Raw genomic sequence first — 21,837 nt, forward strand, 5'->3', positions numbered from 1 at the left:
GAGTAGACCTCTGTAATGCAGATGTTTAAAAAGTGTAAGTTCTCCCAGTATAATTTCTTTGGTTGTATTTGAAAAAGGATTAATTTTCTTTCTTTTCTTTTTGTTACAGTATGCATCAGTAGACAAATCTGGCCACTGTGTGGCCGTCGCAGGTCGGTATGGTCTAGCTCACAGCGCCCTCTTTGCCAAAAGATGGAAACTGTTTGGTAATGTGACTCAAGAAAGAGATATGTCAGTGAGTGGAGGGATGGCTTGGTGGAGAGATTTCATTGTGGTTGGGTGTTACAATCATTATGAAAATAGAGAAGAGGTAGGCTGCCGTATTTAATTGTCCTTACTAATCTTTCATTGCCCAACTTGATGGTCTTGATATAATAAAATGTAGATATTTATATAGCGCTTTATGCCGTAAACAGCCTCAAAGCGCTTTACATTTATCCTGCCGTCATTAAAATAATCGGAACCACGTTTGCAGCCTACAAATGGCGCAGGGTTCATCAGTACAACGACTGTGACTACCCCTAACAGCTTCCCATTGCACCTGGGTGGGGCGAGGCAAAGCGTCTTGCCCAAGGGCACAACACGGTGGCGGGACAGGGACTCGAACTCACGCACGTCGAGCAAGCTCTCAGATTATGAGTCCAAGGCCGTATCCACTGAGCCACCGTGCCCTCACAATAGTCCTGACGATGTATGCAAAGCCGACAACCCTATATCTGGTCAATGTGGCAACATCTCAGATCGGGTCAGCTATATATTTGAAAGGTTAGTCCGTAAAAAAAACCATTCCTTATACTGGCGTTAATTCACCAATGGATTTAGAATAAGATATTATTGTTTGGTAAGATATTACTTATTTAGAAAGATTTTGACAAAGATTTATATTTACATTATGAACCAATGGTGATGTCAAAATTTATATGTGACATGATCAAGGGGAATGAGTCACATGTCGACCCTGGTCGAAAATGAGTTTTACATATGTTTCTAAAGAGGACATTTAGAGCTTTCAGAAACTAAAAACTGCATGTTGATACGACTTTTCTTTGTGAAGTTACGTCAATTTATCAATCGCTGAAAACAATATAAAACAAAAGAATTTTAACACTTTCTTTGCCAATATCTCAAAATCAATATTAGCAACATCCGACTCATTTCCCTTGATCGTGTCACATATATTCTTGACTACAACGTGGTAACAGTGTCTTCTGAAATTTGTGTCCATCATTGTACAGAAATAGTATTGTATAAAAACAAATAGTATTGTATAAAATCAGAACTCGTTCAAATGTTTAAGTTAGGATTTAAACCCTTTGTATTGGAATTTATACATTACCTTCATTCCATTTCAGATTCGGCTGTACCCAAGAGTCAGTAACTTAGACAACGCCTTTGCCTCGGTTACCAAAGTGCCTTCTCAAGTTCTGCTTGTCAATGTCTTCAAGGATCTGTTGATCATCTTCTGTGCTGATTATCACATATCATTATACAGCATAGAAAGGAGGGAGTACCCCACATCAAGTAAGTTGCTCTGTCTCTTTTCCTTTTCAATCTTTATGCACAATAAATGGCAATTCCATTTAAAATCCATCCTCCCCCATGGAAGATTTTTGAAATATTATCTACTGTGATCCACAGGGGGAGTATAATTATTTAAAATGGAAATAAAACATTAGGCAGCTCCATTTGAAATCTATACACCCTCTGAGAAAGGTTCAACCTGAATATTCCACTGAAGGAAGGTGAGTTTCAAGTGGAGCTGCTAATGTACTCATTACATTTTAAATTCATACTCCCCCTGTGGAATATATTTTCAAAATCTTCCACAGGGGTAGTGTGGATTTTAAATGGATTAGCCCAATTGCCTTTCACCAGATACTTTGTTTTACTTGGGGAGAAACTGATTCAAAACATTCAAAAATGTTTCCTTTTCAAGCAGTATCAGCTGTATTATTTACTTGTAGTTACTTCTTTTTTTCTTTAGGAGCAGGCTGATTAAAAAAACCTCCCAATACAAAACACAGCATCTTCATGTGAATATTCATTAAACTTGTCCAATCAAGTCACTTTTGTGTTGAAATTCATTAACTAGCACCCGTCATATCCATATGTGCACATATCTAATGATTGTGACGTCCAGCACATCTCACTAGGTTTTATTATTTAGGAAGAGGACAATGTTTCCCTGCCTTCTTTCTTATTCACCAACATAATTTTTGACTAAAACTTGTGCTCATCATCAACGGCACAGAAGAACTACTGAAATTCTGTCCATAAATTGTACTCTTGCAAAGAATTCAAGAATAATCTGAGAACAGCAAATCTGTAGTTAAATTCTAGTTTTGAATTGATGACCCAGATCCGTTCTGCTGAGCAAATTGACTTGTTTGATTTCTACCAAATACATTTGTGAAACTGTTACTGAAGATAATGGAAGTACAGTAAATGTCTCTTTTCACAGCCCATCACTTCATTAACAAAAGAATTGTAGGAATTGGCTGTCTACTACTGGTACCAGTTTGGTTTCGATAGGGATGTGCCTCTGGGAATTTGAATGTGGACCCATATTGGGCTATTCCATTTAAAATCCACACTACCCCTGTGGAAGATTTTGGAAATATGTTCCATGGGGGGAAGATGTTTTTCAAATGTAATTGGTCAGTGTTCATCATTTTGAAATCCATACTCCCGCTGTATTATGGCTTTACACAACTGGAGTAAGAATTTCAAACGGAAGATACCCAATTGTGTATTCTATTCAAAACTCTTACTCCCTCTGTGGAAGACTTTAGGTAAATCTTCCACAGGGGGAGTGTGGATTTTAAATGGAATAGCCCATTGCTACCAATTTTCCAAGAAAGTAAATACCGGAGGCCCAGATTTGTTTCCAAATTTAACAAAATTTGATTAAATTTTAAAACAAAATTGAAATTTGGGCTCCAGTTATACCAAAATTAACCTTGAAAAGGGAGACCATTATCATACCAGATGTCCAAAAATGAGACAGATGGAAATATGAGTACCCCCGGGTACTGGAATGGCTGCACACTGGTGAAAAATTCATTGCACTCATTTTGATTCTTAAATTTTCAATTAATTTATACTATTTTCAGATTAATATCTCAAAGGTTGTTTTAAAAATTAACACTTTGCTCTCTCTGTGTATTACATAAGTTTTGAGGTTAACAGGCTGTGCATGTGTTGGGTTGAGTGAATTATGTGTTAATGTTGGTGCCATGTTTGTTCTCTAGATGTACTCAAAGATGGCTTAAGGGTACTGCAACCAGGCAAGTTATTTTGTCTATGTATATTACACCACTGATAGGAGAAGGAAGGTATTAATATGCCACCATAATTCTATAGAAATATTTCATGCTATGCTAATTTTGCATCTATACAAAAGATGAAATTGTCTTCATTGATGCCATGAAATCTGTTAGCGAAGTCACAATGTTATAACTCCAATCTCATACATGTTTGCCACCTGTATGCAAACATACCATGTAAGTGTGATGTTGAGACTAAGCATAAGATCACACTGGAGTTATCATATTCATTGTATGTTATACAAAGCAGTTTGGCCTGGTAGATACTGATATAAAATTGGACGGATTGAGTGTGATACCTGAATTTATCGGTCGAGCTCGAGTTTTCAAATATAATGCGAGACGAAGTCGAGCGTGATATTTGAAAACTCTAGTGAGACTGATAAATTCAGGTATCATGCAAAATTATCCGTCCAATTTTATCATTATTATGTCTTCAGAATCTTTTTTTGGTCAAAAACATGATTTTTAGTTAAAAATATGATTTTTGGTCAAAATGTGATTTTTGGTCAAAATGTGATTTTTGGTCAAAAAATGTTAATTTTGGTCAAAATGTGATTTTTGGTTCAAAAATATGATTTGGGTCAAAAATATGATTTTTGGTCAAAAAGTGATTTTTTGGTCAAAAATGTGATTTTTGGTCAAAAAGTGATTTTTTGGTCAAAAATGTGTTTTTGGTCAAAAATATGATTGGTCAAAAAATGATGATTTTTAGTCAAAAATGTATTTTTTGGTCAAAATGTGATTTTTGGTCATGGCTTGTCACATTAACAAAAAATATCACACCAAAAGAGACTTTTACACATAAAAGTATATGAACTATGCACTCTATGAAGAGGCTACAGATATGAAAAAACCCTGTAGCTCCAGGTGACCGATACACAAATTTATCGGACAGCTGGGTTATGTACAAAGGTATAGGATGCAAGATTCTGAAGACATAATAATGGCATTAATTTGATCAATTTCAATTTGATCAGATTTTTTAGTATCTGCAGCATTCTACACAATAGTGTAATGAATGCCTGGACAAAATATCCCACATTTGAAACACAGCAGACCAACAGATGTGAGTGAAACTAGCATGGCATGAGCCGGTTGATATTTCTATAGAATTAAGTTAGATATTAATCGCTTCCTTCAAATATATGTGACTATATTCACCACCACTATACCACTTTCCAAACATTACACAGAGAAGAGATTGAGGGTGCTATTTTCATGTTTGCCTACTCTACTGTTAGTAGAATCAATGCAGAAATATAACTCCCAATTTATTCTCTTCAACCATACCATACATTCAGTCTTTGTTCCACCAATACATAGTAACATGGATAAAACAATTGTTATAATGGCATAACCTGACCTACCCTAACTTTTTGGAAGAAAAACATGTTTATGTTTGGGAAAGAAAAGCACCCAAAGTTTCCATTTTTGGTTCATTTTAAATATTATTGCAAAATGCAAACATTTTGTGGATGGAAAATGTGTAAATAAAATCTCCTAACCTTAAATAAATATTTCATTTGGATCAACACCACTGCTAACAGTGTGACGATTGTTCGCATACACTGCTTGATGAACGCCCACAGAAGTAAATCCAACTCACTTGTGATAAGTTAGTATTTTCATTTTAAGTATGCAAGGTCGTGCGTTTGCATTGTATTTTGAAATACGATAGCAATCAGATCACATACAGCTGTCGGCAGCTGTGCTCATTCAAATGAAATTTTAAAGTGGAAGCCCTGCCAGAGCAGTTCTTCTGGGGTGAACCAAACTTGTGTGGTTATCAAATTAATCAGTGACAAGGTTATATCCAAATTTTTCATGTGCTAATAATTGATGCAATAATATTAAAACATCAATTAGAACCTGTCAAATTCAGCTAATCTTGTTACTGATTAATTTGATAACCAGGAAGGTTTGGTTCACCCTAGAAGAACTGCTCAATCGGGGTTTCCTCTTTAAGCTTATTAGACCAATGTTACAATGTTTTAGCCCTAAGCCTGGTGGTTACAACAGTGGGGATATTAATACTTCATGTCAAATACTTCTTTTCTACTAGTTTCTTGCACCTGTCACACTGCCCCACTCACCAAGTCATAAACTTCTAAAAGAAAGTCTGCCTGTGCTATAATTTTCAAACAGGTGTTTATTTTAGGGTGTTAAATTGTTCAAGATTAAAACAAAATGTATTACAAATTCTACAAATCAGTAATATCTAGTTTAGCTGCATGTGGTTGATCAGGGCAACTAGGTTATGTACAATTCTTAGACCTCATTAAATCACCAACTTCTCATATACCACTAAATAGATTCATCAAGTGTGTTGGTAGACATTATAAAAAGATTTCTTTTGAACAAAACCAATAAATCTTTTATAATTCTCAAATACCCTTCTTTTGTAGGATTGCATATCTTAGCTTTTGTCTATGTATATACTTTGTTAGATGTCAAACTTTCTATGAAAATGTATACTATTCCTTCTTTACTTTCATTTTTGTGAAAAGTTCAATACATCAAGTGATATTCTGTAAAATGATGCTTCACGAAGTACTGGTAATTTAAATTCTGGTATTATGGTTTAGTCAATAGCAGGGTTGTCACCAGGACCAAAAAAGTACTGGTTAAAATATTGAAGGCGAAGCGTAGCGAGCGAAGCTCTCGCACCTCGCACTATCTTTTTTAGTGAACGCTACAGATTAGGGGGAATAGGCTTTGAGGGTACCACCCCACTAAAAAAAAAAAAAATTTCTTGCTCTTTTTATGATGAAATATCAATCCATATTTTTTTTTTTTTGTGAGTGCCGGACAGTGCCGGACCGGCGTAGTGACAACCCTGGTCAATAGTCACTGGAGAGGAGAAAGTCTCCAAAAGTGTAATTTTACTAGGAATGAGTACACACACCACTTTCACCTATTCATATGTTCAAAAGCTGATTTGGGTTCTTTCTGCTTCTTTACAAATGTCTGGCATTGGTATTCATAGCGTCATGAATATGCACAATGTGTGTGATCCAATCACATTTTATTATTTGTAAAAACGCAAACGCTAATGGAGGTCATAAATATCTTACAATTGACTGAAAAGTGCGTAATTGTTCCAATGTCGCACACAAATAACCAGCATTTGTGTATCATTTCTTAACACACAAAGAAGCATGCATACTCACCGCAAGTTAGCCCACATACTTGTTGATGGTGTATTAAATGCACATTAAAATGGTGAATGGTAAGCTACAGTTTCATAGTGTTTTAAGGGATCTGGAATGAGCGTTTTGAGCGTTTCGATAGTATTTTTTGTGGGACATGAGAGTACATCAGACATATTGAATTGCATTCTGAATACGAAGAATGTCTTTATGATATCAAATAATTTTCATTTTTTGAAATTCACAATATAATACAAATTTTATGACAAATTATTAAAATTTGATATTTTTCACATTTTTGATATATAACTGTCCTTGAAGTAAATTTTATAAATCTAATGATATATTCTTAAAGTGTATGTAGCTGGGAGGAAAAGCCGACGATCAATTGAAAATTTTGACCTTTCATATTGCAGATATGGATTTTTTTCCCAAAAAGACCTAATTTTTTCTGGTGTTTTGGGAAAAAAATCCATATCTTCAATACGAAAGGTCAAAATTTTCAATGGATCGTTGGCTTTTCATCCCACCTACATTGGTGTAAGTATAAATCATCAGGTTTATAAAGTTTACTTCGAGTACTGTTAAATATCAAAAATATCAATTTTAATGATTTGTCATAAAAATGTGTATTACATTGCTAATTTCAAAAATCAAAATTATTTGATATCAGAAGGACATTCTTCAGTATTCAGAATGCAATTGATATGTCTGATGTGCTCCAATGTCCCACAATAAATACTTTCCAAACATTCATACCCCATCCCTTAAGCAAAATCTCAGAAAGTTACTTTGTCAACTTAATGCTCATTTTGTGAGAGGTGGTCATTGATTTCTGGTTCTCAACTCTTGATATTAGGCAAAAAAAAAAAACATGTTTGTTTCCTGTAGCAGGTCAAAAAAGTCAAATGCGAAATGCGTTTTTTTTTTTTTGTTACATTGCAATTTCAAAAAATCAAAATTATTTGATATCAGAAGGACATTCTTCGTATTCAGAATGCAATTCGATATGTCTGATGTGCTCCAATGTCCCACAATAAATACTTTCCAAACATTCATACCCCATCCCTTAAGCAAAATCTCAGAAAGTTACTTTGTCAACTTAATGCTCATTTTGTGAGAGGTGGTCATTGATTTCCATAATCCATGTCTTCAAATAAAATTTAAAAAAAACCTTTTTGCTGCAAATTGGAATGGAAATTTATAGTGGGTCTCTCCGACACACACAAAAAAAAAATCAGATTTCTTCATATTCAAGAAAATTTATGATCCCCTTTCAACCTGCAGATTAAAAAAGTATTAAAAAAATGTGTGATGTTTTCTCCAGTATATTTTTTACTAAGGTCGTTTGTTGTGTGATGTGTAAATGTTTACTCCAGTTTTTTTTTTTTGTGTGTTTTTTTTTTTTTCGAAATTGAAAAAAAAAATCTAAATGTGCAAAAAAGCCGTCAAAAACGAAATGCACGCGCTACAGGAAACAAACTTTTTTTTTTGGCCTAATGCTGCAGCTTTTAGCAACAGAATGTAAGAATGTTGCCAGTGATGACAACATTGTTGCATACTCTCAACATGTAGGCTATATCAAATCCAGATTCACTCACCATATGAGTTGTCTGGGCACCATGTCACTAAATCCATGAAGTACAGGGTTGCCAGTCTGTTTTAAAATGCTCAAGTCATAGAAATTGATTTGGGCCATTGAAAGTCCAGAAAGAGTAAGATTTGTGGGTTCATTGGTATCAGCTCTTTAAGTGTATTGTCCTATCTGTTCATCTAGAATTTGTGATAACATCATTGAAAAGTCATGTAAGAGCTGTGGGAATCCTGTTATGCAAACAAAGTCTTTTATATTTAGGTGCTGGGTTCATTGTCTTGGGTTCTTTTTCATAGTGACAAGTACAGATTGTCCATATATAACAGTGTTTTACCAAGACCTTTCTTTCACACGGGCTGACTGCTTTTCCTGATCATCGAGTAAAAACACCTAGGTTATGTTTGGGTCAAACAATGCAACGCAGCTTGTTAGCTTGACTTGACTTGACTTGTTAGGTGAATGAGGTGCAGATACGTTGATGACAATTCATTGGCCAATCAGAACCCCACTGTAAATAGCTCCAAATTGGCAAAATGCGAAAAGTACCTTACCAAATAGTGCAGACGTCAAATTCTGTATGTGATTCACAAGAGTGCAGGTGCTGAGATAACGTTGCCCTGTGTAAGATTTTGGAAATATCTTCCACAGAGTCTATGAATTAGCACATTAAGGGGGTAGTATACCCCTGCCCAATTTTGTGCCTATTTTTGAATTTTTCTCAAAAATTATAGCGCATTGGTGACAAGTAATTAAGATATGTATATTATAGGGGCAAGGACTACAACTACTGCACTGGGAATTTTATTTCATCACAGACAACAGTTGTGGAGTTACAGTCAAAAATGAGGGAAAACCAATATTTGATCAATAAATCAATAACTACTTGCCTTGAGTTGATGAATTTCCAGTGCAGTAGTTGCAGTCCTTGCCCCTATAATATACATATCTTACTTGTCACCAATGTGCTATAGTTTTTGAGAAAAATGCAAAAATAGGCACAAAATTGGCCAGGGGTGTAGAACCCCCTTAACACAATAATTGAAACGTACCCTCCCTCTTGTGGAAGATCCGTGTCGAATATTTCTCAGGCGTGTATAAAAGTCAAATGGAACTGCCTAATGTATTCATTCCATTTGAAATTCATACTCCACCTGTGGAAAATATTTCAGGGGTAGTATGGATTTAAATGTAACAGCCCAATCCGTAATAATCTGACACTTGTGTCACTATGAGAAAAGTCCAGACGACATGGAGGTGTTTCATTGTGTGTTTGAAGTCTTGTAAAGACTCACTTGGTGTCTGTCAGACCCTATAGGAAACTTATACCCCGTTTACATTGGGCAAAAGTCGTAATCGACTTGAGCTGTATATTGAATTACGACAGCAGATTAATTAGTTTGGTGGGTCTTTACACTACATCGGCTGAATTTGATTCCAAATTCGCATTCACGAATATCGAATTTGTTTGTTACCAGTGGTTACTGCAGCCTCAATACGAATTCAACAACATGTTCGTTTACATTAGCAAAAAGTCGTAATTAATGACGACTTATTCGAATTCACTTGAAATGAATGATGATACAAGTCGTCATTGGAATTACGACTTTTGAATTACGATTAATTACGACTGTACCTGTTTACACTTATGATACAAATTAAGTCGATTACGACTTTAGTGAATTCGATTACGACTTTCGCCCAATTTAAACGGGGTAATAGTTAGTTACCATCCTTGCCACATAAATATACACATGCATCCATTTGTACCACCCAACCAAGATCCATCATGCAATCATGATGTGCAGGACACTGCAGTAATTATGTGGTTTAAAAGGGTTATGCCAGCTGTGCATAGCTCTATAAGCTCTGGTTTAAGGGGGTACTACACCCCTCCATAAATTTATGACTTTTTTTGCATTTTTCTCAAAAACTAATAACACAGTGGTAACAAAAGTTATGTATATTATAGGGGCAAGGAATCCTGTTACTACACTGGAATTTCAGTGACCCAAGACAAGCGGTTCATTATTTATGATAAGAAATGAGGTACAGCTAGGATGTACCTCATTTCCTATCATATACTGAACCTAGTGTTTTGAGTCACTGAAATTTCAGTGTAATAATTGGATTCCTTGCCCCAATAATATGCGTAACTTTTGTTACCAATGATTATTTTGTGAGAAAAATGCAAAAATAGTCACAAATTTACCACAGGGGTGTAGTACCCCCTTAATTGCAGGAAATTAACTTGGGAATACCCTCCCCAGGTAAGGTTTGCAAATTTGCTTTTAACAGAATAAAGCACATGGTATTGTAAGAGTATTCTGACATTGTAACAATACATGGATTTTGAGTTTGTCCTCCAGAAGTCAATTTGATTAAGATTCTTTCCCATAATATAATATGTACATTGCAATAACAAAGGAGATGGATCAACGCCTAAGCTGTATCTATTGGTACGCAATACACCTTTTCAGCAGGTGATCGGAAATTAGTTCAGAAATATGTTGTGTGTCAAAACATATATGTGACATGATCAAGGGAAATGAGTCACATGTCGGCCCTGGTCGAAAATGAGTTTTACACATGTTTCTAAAGAGGACATTTAGAGCTTTCAGAAAGTGAAAACCCCATGTTGATACACCTTTTCTTTGTAAAGTTACGTGAATTTATCAGTCACTGAAAACAATATAAAACAAAAGAATTTTAACACTTTCCTTGCCGATATCTCAAAATCAATATTAGCGACATCCGACTCATTTCCCTTGATCGTGTCACATATTTAACCAGTCAATTATGGTGATTAGAATGTGTATTCGACCACAGCGAACACCGCGTTCAATACACTGCCCGCGTCAAATAAAGAGCAACATGATTGAACACCCTGTCGCAAGTGTTTGATTGGTTGTAGAGTTTTTGTTTACCTTTGCCGCGCATGATCGGTGTTTTTCGTAAAAAGACCTCCTGCATAAACGTTTATACCTAATACCTTATGGGAAGGAATTCCTGTACAAACTGACTTCCTGTAGAGCAACCTAGGGTCCATGTGTTGGAGAATACATATTGTTGTATATGCATAGCACTGGGATTTTCATACTGATGAACAACCCCCAAATAGCTATAAACTATGTTCTTTGTATTATACTGAGTGTAGAAGGTCATGTTTCTATTATTTTGCAATGAAAGCTGTTTCTGCTTTTACCCATTCTCAGTGATAAATTCCCAGGGGTTATAAAAGGAACTGTTTATAGTCATTTGGTATTTGTCATTATGCCAAAATCAAAATAATATGTAACACAGACTAAATGGTAGAGCTGCTAAATTGAAGAATTGTGCACTTTGTAATAAAAGCATTAGGGTTTGCACACTTGAAGTACAAGGTCCAAACTTGGTTTAATAACATGTATTTTGGAGCAATTTGATACCATTTTTGCCAAAATGGGCGCAAGCTACAATTTTTACCCCTGTATAACCAAAAATGTGACATTTTTCATGAAAATTAGATTTTTATAGAATAACTCCATGATGGTTATGTCATATATAGTACAAACTATACCTTCTTAAATCCATGTGATTTTGACTCCTTTATGACATTTTGTATCCTCTAGCGGTCACCATAGGTCAAATCCAAAATGATCCCACATCTTAAAATAAACTGTGGACCTTGTACTTCAGAGGCCGGTCGACTGCATATCCGTCAGTACACGCTTTTCAATACGGAATAAATGCTAACCTCATCGTGACATCATCCAAGCAGCAAAGTTCATTTCCCATTGAAAAAGCGTGTATTGACAGATATGCAGTTTACTGTTCTGTTCTGTTCTGTTCATGTGTGGAAGCCCTCTGTTTTATCACAAAGTCCCAATGTCTCCCAGTTTGGGAGCTTATGAGATATACTATAAGGTCTGTGTTAGGCTTACGGTTATAAGGGTTGTGTGTAAGGGCAAGGTGTAGGCACATGAACAGTTTGCAGCACTTGGCAACAACAACACCACCACCAAGTACCATCCTTCTATTGCTTTAAAACTATTGAATTTCTAGTAACTGTTCTTTTCTTCTTCTTATTTTCAGATCCCAGTGCCGTAATTCATAGGATACAGGATTTATCTCTTGCCAATTTTATTCCACATCCGTCGTCATTAGTGTCCCTCACTCTCACATCACTCAGATCAGAAACAGGTTAGTGTTTGCTAAAACGTACCCTAATCCTAATCGTAACTCTGCTTTTTATATGGATTTTGTACCCCCAACCTAGTATAATTAACCTCTTGTCAATCCTCTTATTGTACAGCTGATAAAATATGCTCTTTGTGACAATCAATGCTGTTGATGTTTGGATATTTACAACACGTGGGAGCACGTGTGGCCGAGTGGATAAGGCACCCGACTCATAATCCATAGGTTGCGAGTTCGAGCCCCGCTTGTGCCAACGTGTTGTGTCCTTGGGCAAGGCACTTTATCCTCATTGCCTACTGGGGGATGGGGTTGGGTTGGATTGGATGTTTGTATATTTGTTTGTTTCAATGTTGCAATATTGGCGCTGATTAAGCTGCTGCCTGCAAATTTCCTTTGTGTCTGTTTAGTTGTGTTTAATGTACAATTTTAGCAATTTGACCTGCGGGTCACCATTAGAGTTTGAAATAAAAACCTTCCCTTTTTTTTTTTTCTCTATAAAGCTGAATTTATACTTGATCGCCAAGCGGTTGCGATATACCACTTTTGGAAATCAACAGGCAATTGCCAAATTTTGTGATTCATCGCTCGTCGCTTTTGCATTTATACTTATTACAGCGATAGCAATTGCAGGCAACAATTAAAATATTCTGAATACCACAAAATGCATTTTTAGAACATCCACTGCTGTCAATAATTATTGCTTTGAATTAATTTAGTTCATCACCAGAAAGGTAAATTAATTAGCAAAATAATAGATCCAAATGGTTGAAAATGATTGGTTGATGTATTTATGTGTCAAGCCACATCACTCGGAAGTTGAGATTTCTTCAACTTGCAAAAGCGACAATGTTTTTGCCTCTGCAATTTGTATCAATTGACCGGCTTGATGCTCTAAAAACGGAAGTAAACACTGAGCATGCATGAGAATTGCTTTTCTGCCAAAGCGATTCAGTATAAATTCAGCTTAAGTTCAGACATGATGTAAACTGTATACAATTGGTGTCCTGGAGGAAGTAAAAACTGATCTTGTAATAAACAGCAGTGCTGTGATGAAATGTTGCTATACATTAGGGTCGGCATCGGCACCGTTTTTTGATGTCGACATGTCGACATATTTCGTATCTTGACGTCAACAGTGTGTCGACATACATTTGGGTTCCGAAAAACACCAGGACTTTTTTTCTTCATGATTTTAGGAATATTTAAAAAATTTTAACCTAAAAATATCTAGAAACACCAGCGGCAATTTCAGCAGAATCCAAGATGGCCGTCTTCATAGCGAGCAAGTAGCGATAAAGTGTACAATTTACACTAGAAAACAAGGCAAAATACTGCCATAAGTATGACCCCTGAAGGCAAATAACAAAAGTTGGCGAAATAGTAGGTAAAAGATAAGATTTGGCATTGCATTTTGTTGAAAATTCATTGGAAATGGTCAATATTTTGAGTGAAAATGAGCTTGCCTGACGAAGTTTTACTGGGCCATTGCCTGTGCGCTATGTCGCCATGGACGAAGTTCTGTCGATATGTTGACATAATTCACTTTGTCGACAGGATTCCGACAGAGGATCTGTCGACGCCGGCCTTACTATACACAATACAAAACTCACAACATTTAGTCACATCAACATTACTCTCATTTTGCTTGACGTCGTCTTACATTATTATGTGTGTATGTCAACCATCAAATTTCTATGACCTGTACTAATTTGTATTTTCTGATTTATTTTCTATTAGTGGCACCCAAATCTGTCAACCATATCAAAGAGGCTGAAAGTCTAGTGATCAATGTAGCAGGCAGGCTGCTGATGTTACAGAGGGATAGGAGTAGTACACCTATAGTAGGGGAGCCATTGGATAGGAGGAAACATAATGAGGTATGTGCAAGAGATGGGCAAGGGTTCTATCCAGTCCTGGCATAAAAAGGAACTGTACAGTTTTCTAAGATGACATTGTTCATAAGTGATGTAATTAAACAAAACATGCATTTTGTGAAAATAAAGCAAAAATTGATGAAAATCTCTGGCTAGAATGTCTGTTATCATCCAAATCAATGGTGCCACTAAATGGGATTGTAAGTGGCAATCACGGTACAGTTTATGAGTAGTTATTTCATCAAGTATGCAACTTTTGATTTGGTATTTTGGCTCAATTTTTGACAAAATGTGGTGTCAAATTAAAGAAGATATCTTCCGGAACAAAATTAAATTTGGATTTTTTGTTTTTATTATATGACTTGCATGACTGAACATGGGACCTTCTAAAACTGCACCTTGATAAATGTCAACATTTTTATAGTGCCTGTTCAATTTGTTAATAGAGCTTTACATTTATTACATTTATTCCACTGCTATTAAGATATATCACACCATGTTGCTGTCAATAACAATAGCACCGGTATGACAATCCATAACAGCTCCCCCATTGTACAGTGCACCTGGGTGGAGTGAAGCAAGTAGGATTAAGTGCCTTGCACAAAGACACACCACATTGACTGCGTGATCATGAATCTGATCATTTAACTTGATGTGTAAGAATCCTCATTGAAACACCCAAGGTGTGTGATAATCATTGCATGCTTGATTACATTTCCCGTAAGTCAAATTTGAAACATGTTTTGATATACATTGTGTTTGCCTGCTTTGTTTTCAGATGCCGTTCTGTGCTCCCATTGTGTTGGCATCTGCTGTAGAGAATATGTGGACAACAGCACGGACAGACAGAGGTAAACCACACTTGATGGAGGCTTTGTGGTTAGGTTGTGGTGCCGCTGGTATGAAGGTAAGCTTACCTATTGTATGGTGTCAGAATATGTGGACAACAGCACGGACAGACAGAGGTAAACCACACTTGATGGAGGCTTTGTGGTTAGGTTGTGGTGCTGCTGGTATGAAGGTAAGCTTACCTATTGTATGGTGTCAGAATATGTGGACAACAGCACGGACAGACAGAGGTAAACCACACTTGATGGAGGCTTTGTGGTTAGGTTGTGGTGCTGCTGGTATGAAGGTAAGCTTACCTATTGTATGGTGTCAGAATATGTGGACAACAGCACGGACAGACAGAGGTAAACCACACTTGATGGAGGCTTTGTGGTTAGGTTGTGGTGCCGCTGGTATGAAGGTAAGCTTACCTATTGTATGGTGTCACAATATGTGGACAACAGCGCGGACAGACAGAGGTAAACCACACTTGATGGAGGCTTTGTGGTTAGGTTGTGGTGCTGCTGGTATGAAGGTAAGCTTACCTATTGTATGGTGTCAGAATATTTCATTTCATTTCATTTTATTCGCCAGAAAAATGCCAGAAAATACATATATTGCACATTTGTAAGCACTGTACATCAAAAAACAATTAGATATTTAAAAACGTTTTGAATAAGTTCATCGGGACTGTTAGATATCATACCATTGGTAAACCCTGCTTCACGAGTCCAACAATTCACTCCCTCTCCAGAAGTCCCACCCTCGACCGGAAGACCCCTTCAGCAACACGACGAACCAGCATCACCCCCACTCCCACCTCCAGAGCGCACAACTCCCTGCAGCAGCCAGCTACACACACGACTTAGTGATCATGTCCCTTCATAAACAAGTCGGCCATCACAGACCACACGTCACAGCAAAACCAAGACACTGAGAGAGCTGGGCCAACGCCAACAACGGTGATGAAGGGACACACTCACCATATCATGCATATGACCAACCACCGCAAAGTCCGCACACTCCGGAACGAGAGTAGGATGCAGACAAGAGCAGAGATAAAGGAAGGTTTTACCTTTAATTTATGAAGCCATCTGATCTAACCAGGCCAAAAGCTGCAAAATATGGAGCAGAAAATATAAAAGATACATTTACCTAAGAAAATTTGGATATTAAAGCTTTCCAACCAATTATGCATGCAATATAAATGATTTCAGCACATCTTGTTATGCCCTAATAAGCGCCCACCCAGGGTATTTTCAATTTGCTAAAGGATACCATTCATGTTCAAGTTACAGATAACATGGCGATAGAGTGAAATAGCTGCAGGACAAGTCCTGCGTAAACTTGCAAAACATTTTCTGCTTCAGAAAAGCTATTAGAACGTCTCAGTACCGTTTTCTAACATACCTAAATTTGTCTCTAATAAATGCCCCTTATGAAAAAATTAGGTAAACAAGGTAAAAAATAAGCGCCCACCACCCAAAATGGCTTTGTTAAGCGCCCTGGGCGCTTATTGGAATGAATACGGTATATTAGTATTTTGAAATTGTCTCCTTTTGCCTGGCTTGATCAGATGTGTCTCATGTTGTCAACTTTTGTCCCAAGATATGAGTTTCTCACATACTGAAGCTTATCATTCAAATCAATATCATGTTTTTTGTTTGTTTTTTTGTTGTTGTTTTTTTATTATATTGAAATAAGTGTTAGTTTGGAGTGTGATTTATTTTGTTTAATTGCCTTATTTTGGATTGAATAAACTCTTGGACTGAACTGATGGCAATATTATTTGTATCCTTATTGCTGATGGTGATTTGTTTTTCAGGTTTGGTTACCTTTGTTTCCTGAAGGCGAGGACAAGTCTCATAGTTTCCTGTCCAAAAGAATCATGCTGCCATTCAAGCTGAAGATATATCCTCTTGGTAAGTGCATCATAGTTGATCTGGCTGGTTGGTTTGTAAATACTCAGAATTACCAACCTATAGTATTCGGCAAGGTCCTTCAGCGGTGTCCGACTGCTCTTCCTGATTATCGCATAAAGAGAACTAGGTCACACGTTGCTACCCAGCTCGATCGGCCAATGAGGTGCCGTTATGATGATGATGATGTGATTCAATTAGCCAATCAGAACCTGACTTCGCATTTACGCTGTAAACTGCACCAAATCAGCAGACCGCTGAAGAACCTTGCAGAGAACTATAGAAAATTAGAAGCCTAATTATGTGACTACAAACAAGAGCCCTGCATTGAAAACAGTATTAGAGCACTTTATTTCTCAACTTTTGAGTTACTGCAGAGCATGAGCAGAAGATGTTAATTTGAGCCATTTTGGAGTGAATTTTCCACCGTCCCCAAAGCCCAAATATTACTAAGTCAGGATTCTTTAGATGAAATTTAAGGAATAGAAATCTTCACAGGTTTTAAGCAAAAATGTGTAATCTGCAGAAGTCATCACAAGGTCTCATAAACTATACTTTGGATCAGCTCAAGTTCAGTAGTGACATCAATGCTTTTTTGCTGTTGCACTGCAAGTGTGTCGACAATGTGAATGTATGCTCTGCAGGATTAACTTTGCATGTGTGATTCGATCCTGCGACCAGCGAACCTTCTGTCCTTAATGAGTCTTATAGTGGTTGTGCTAAAAAGGTAAAAAGAAAGATGGGGTGCCTTTTTCTGGTTTTGCATTCCATTAGCATAGTCTTTGTATATTATTGCATTCCAGCCGTGCTATTTGAGGATGCCGTTGTGTTAGGTGCTGCTACAGATACACTGTGTTTGGACCCATTCACTCCATCACCAGATAGTAGAACACCTACAATGCCATTTGCAACTCTCGAAAGAACGGTAAGTATGCTTTATGTCTGTTATATTTGCCTGTTTTTGTTGCTTTTAGTCAAGGTATTTGTGTTGTCTGAACATATTTTGATGAATTATGCACCTTTAGTAAGAAATATACTTCATTGTCGAAAGATAAAAAAAAGAAATATATTTCATACTACCTAAAATGATTACTTTTATGTGGAACATTTTTGGGTATTGAACACCATTTTCCTGTATGTCAAGTTTGTTCAATTGTGTTGTATTTGAATATGATTGTTTGTTTCTTGTCATTGCAGACTCAAATTTACCTTCACCATATCTTGAGGCAGTTGCTTAGAAGGAAGTAAGTGTGTTTTATAATTAGAGAATAAACGATAGGAATTTTTATTTTGACTATCCTAGTCTAGCATGTGATAGACGACAGGTAGGTCCAATATTTTGAGTAGTGGGTGCCGGCGCAGCCGATATCCACTACGATTCTTAGGCAGTTAAATATTATTTTAATAACTGTAAACTAAAGTTACCGTCAAAAAATTCCCCTTTTTCTAAAATGAACGAAACTTGTTTACAACTTCACATCCTTTGATGCGCGTACTGCTAGCGCGTGTGAGTATTCCGCACTGCGTCTACACATACAATGTGATACATACGCGCACCTCTATGAGCGTGTTACGCGTTATCAACACTCATGATGACGTGGGGTCTACAGCCTGATAGATGACACCCAAAATCATGCGATTGTCCAATCAGATTATGTGTCTACGTACAGTACTGCTCTAAAGTCTAAGAAAATTTCCACGCAAGACACGATCGTGGTTCAGACCACGATTGCCACGAACACAAAACTGCGTGCCCGAGACTCGCGCCCGTACTTTGTAGTTGAAAAAACGATCGTGGCTTAGCCACGCTGCCTGAGCCACGCAGCGTGTCCCGAGACACGATAATATACCGCTGTCGTTGAGCTGAGAAATGAACTCCGAACGCCCGAAAACAGCCGCGAAAAACGGCATCTTAAACTAACATGGTATTCGCTATAACCACAGATATTGGAACACGGTACGGTGCTGAATGCCTGATTAATCTTTCACCAAACTCAAAGAACTGCGAGTCGGCCTACCGCATAAAAGGCTTTGCATCATGTCAAAAATAATAATAATCGTTGCAAAGTTATGATGAACGAATCGTGGAGCCCATTGAAGAACAAGTCTCGTCATATCATGGACCTTTACGCATTTTATATAGCAAACATTAAAACCGCGGCCGATGAATATTTTTGTCCTTTTAACCCTTATCATGCGTACGTCGAGACACGGGGTGTGAGCCCGGGTATGAGGTACACATGCACTGTTTAGGCCTAGATGTTATTCATGAACTTGTACCGGTGCATGTTTTATCACTGTTTATTATGAACGCAAAGATCAAAGTCGGAAGGCCATTTGTTCATACAAACATTACCATACTGCACGAATGTCTATCAAAAAGGATACAGTAGTTAGATTGAATTCTCTTCCTTGCTATTTAGGATTAATATTGTTATAATAACAATATTAATAAATTTGCAAGGAAGAGAACTGAATGTTTGAGTTGAACTAAAATTGCTGAAAATGTCCGAACCGCTGCGGCGACGGCTCCCGTGCATGCATCGGACATTTTCCATCATCACGTTTAAAAAGCCATCCCGTTTTATAGGAATCATATAAAAGATGTCGGTTTTTTCCACCGTGAATCCTGAATCATAAACACTGCAGGAGATTGTTTGTTTCATCATCGTCATGCACTTACCTTTTCATCGAGCCATCATTTTTTGGATGATAGATAAATTCCCTGAGATCAATTTTCGAACAAAGTATAGGCCTACACTGGTAGCTTAATAATAGGCCTATTTGTTGGTTTTCCGTTCCATGTCCATAATGATCTATCGCTGTATTGTTGCCGATTTTAATTCCTTTTTCTAATCTATTCCAGGTATATCTTCCAAGTTCGAAAGACCGAAGCGGGGACCCAAGCTTGTTTCCCATCATGTTCAAGATTTAACATGTATGCATGCATGGATCAAGACAAGATTATTATTAAGACCAGTTTGTAGCGAGTTTCAAACACCTCCATGGTTTTGGCGATCATAGCAATGCAGTGCTTCTTTTAATAATATTGGTGAAAAATGAAAACTCGCTTGCTGTCTCCCTCCTCCAAGTCTGAGCCAATAATAATCCACCATGAACAAAATCATATTGTCATTATTAAAAAAACAACAGAAAAAACCCAATATGATAATTAGGTGAACGTCTATCCTTATTGTTGTGCCAGACATCAGCCACGTGGTTAAAACTGGATGCATACTGTATGTTATGTTGACAACATTCCTGAGATAACCGTTGCCATGGTATTGGATGTGAGACAGCTGGTTTTGGGGATGCACCATTAAACTATGGGGGGGGGGGCACTTCGTGTCTTTCTCATTAAAAGGTTGTTCATGTTTTAGATGTACATATATGTCGTGTTTATCTGATAGCAACGATCAAATCATTCTAAATTAGCCTATGAACAAATTGATTATTATAAATAATATGCCTGCAGAACTTTAAAGTTGAGCGCAAAATCTAAATTTAAAACTTTAGCGCACATGCACGTGAAACTGAGTTGATGTACAAGATGTTATGGTATATGGGTTACTGTGGGCATGAGTCGGGTGCAGGGATGGCCAGAGGCGGCACCAATTTACCATGATTTATCGTTCTAATTATGAACAAATTGATTATTATAAATAATATGCCTGCAGAAGTAAAGTTGAGCGCAAAATCTAAATTTCTAACTTTAGCGCTCATGCACGTGAAACTGAGTCGATGTACAAGATGTTTAGGTATATGGGTTACTGTGGGCATGAGTCGGGTGTAGGGATGGTCATAGGCGCTAGGCGGCACCAATTTACCATGATTATCGTTCTAATTATGAACAAATTAAAGGCCCATTCAGTGATTTGCTCATCCGGACGATCGTAAAAATCATCAAAATTCAGATTTTGGTACCTTTGTAATTGGCATAGATGTGCTAACATAGCCTGCTAGTGGTTCGGTCGAAAGCCGTGTATTTTAGACAAAATAAAGCATTTGCATGATTCTGGACTTTTGATACTGACAGTACAAAAAGTCCGACTCGAGATCGAAAGAAGCTCACTCTCCACGTGCCAACACGCTTATGTATTGTTTCTACTACTTATTACATCAGTAGCTACTATTTTAAACAAAATACACAATTTTAACTGTTTTCATATTTGAATTGACCGTTAGTTTGCCTCGGTGACCTAAAGGCGCACCATTAGATTTCCAGGGGGGGGGGCATGGGAGTTTTTTAAAAAAAAAAAACTTCGCCCACTAGTGAGACGAAAAAAAACAAACTTTGCCCACTAGTGAAAAAAAAAAAAAAATTTTGCCTCACTGATGAGTAAAAAAAAATTTCCCCACCCAACTTTGTATAAAATATACATTAAAATTGAAAAAAAATAACTTCGCCCAAGGCTGCTAAAAAAAAAAATTTTGTGTTTGAGGCGAAAAAAAAAACTTCCCCGTGTTAGAAACACTGGACTAGGAAGTTTTTCCAGTCGATTAGTGGCGACTGTACGAAAATCTCGATTTTCTCGAGTCGATCTGAGTTGAAGTAGAAAACCTTTCTAAAACTTCTGTTTTTGACTAATTTGTCGATGTATTCAGGGAAAAGTGGTTTAATGAAATTCTGTAGACTTATTCTTTATTTCTAAGCAACTCTGACAAATTTTCATTTTTTTTAATGTTCCTGTGAAATCACTGAAAGGGCCTTTAATAATATCAATATATGCCTCCAGAAGTTAAGTTGAGCGCAAAATCTAAATTTTTAACTTTAGCGCTCATGCACGTGAAACCGAGTCGATATACAAGATGTCTAGGTATATGCGTTACCATGGTTACTGTGGGCATGAGCCGGGTGTAGGGGTGGTCATAGGCGGACCCCAATTTACCATGATTATCGTTCTAATTATGAACTAATTGATTATTATTAATAATATTCCTGCAGAAGTAAAGTTGAGCGCAAAATCT

General features: G+C 37.0%; 1 protein-coding gene across 1 annotated transcript in view; it reads left to right on the forward strand.

Moving 5' to 3' along the window:
• LOC140141375 (guanine nucleotide exchange factor subunit RIC1-like) overlaps positions 1 to 21,837 on the forward strand; it is a 129,781-nt gene that overhangs the window by 67,459 nt on the left and 40,485 nt on the right. Inside the window, exons 14-21 of the mRNA XM_072163223.1 lie at positions 110 to 310; positions 1,353 to 1,521; positions 12,144 to 12,251; positions 13,986 to 14,125; positions 14,901 to 15,371; positions 16,776 to 16,872; positions 17,673 to 17,794; positions 18,067 to 18,113. Coding sequence (XP_072019324.1) covers positions 110 to 310; positions 1,353 to 1,521; positions 12,144 to 12,251; positions 13,986 to 14,125; positions 14,901 to 15,371; positions 16,776 to 16,872; positions 17,673 to 17,794; positions 18,067 to 18,113 — 1,355 coding nt within the window. The remainder of the gene's footprint in view (positions 1 to 109; positions 311 to 1,352; positions 1,522 to 12,143; positions 12,252 to 13,985; positions 14,126 to 14,900; positions 15,372 to 16,775; positions 16,873 to 17,672; positions 17,795 to 18,066; positions 18,114 to 21,837) is intronic.

Source organism: Amphiura filiformis, chromosome 19 (genome assembly GCF_039555335.1).
Source record: "Amphiura filiformis chromosome 19, Afil_fr2py, whole genome shotgun sequence".
In the NCBI taxonomy this organism is placed as follows: domain Eukaryota; kingdom Metazoa; phylum Echinodermata; class Ophiuroidea; order Amphilepidida; family Amphiuridae; genus Amphiura; species Amphiura filiformis.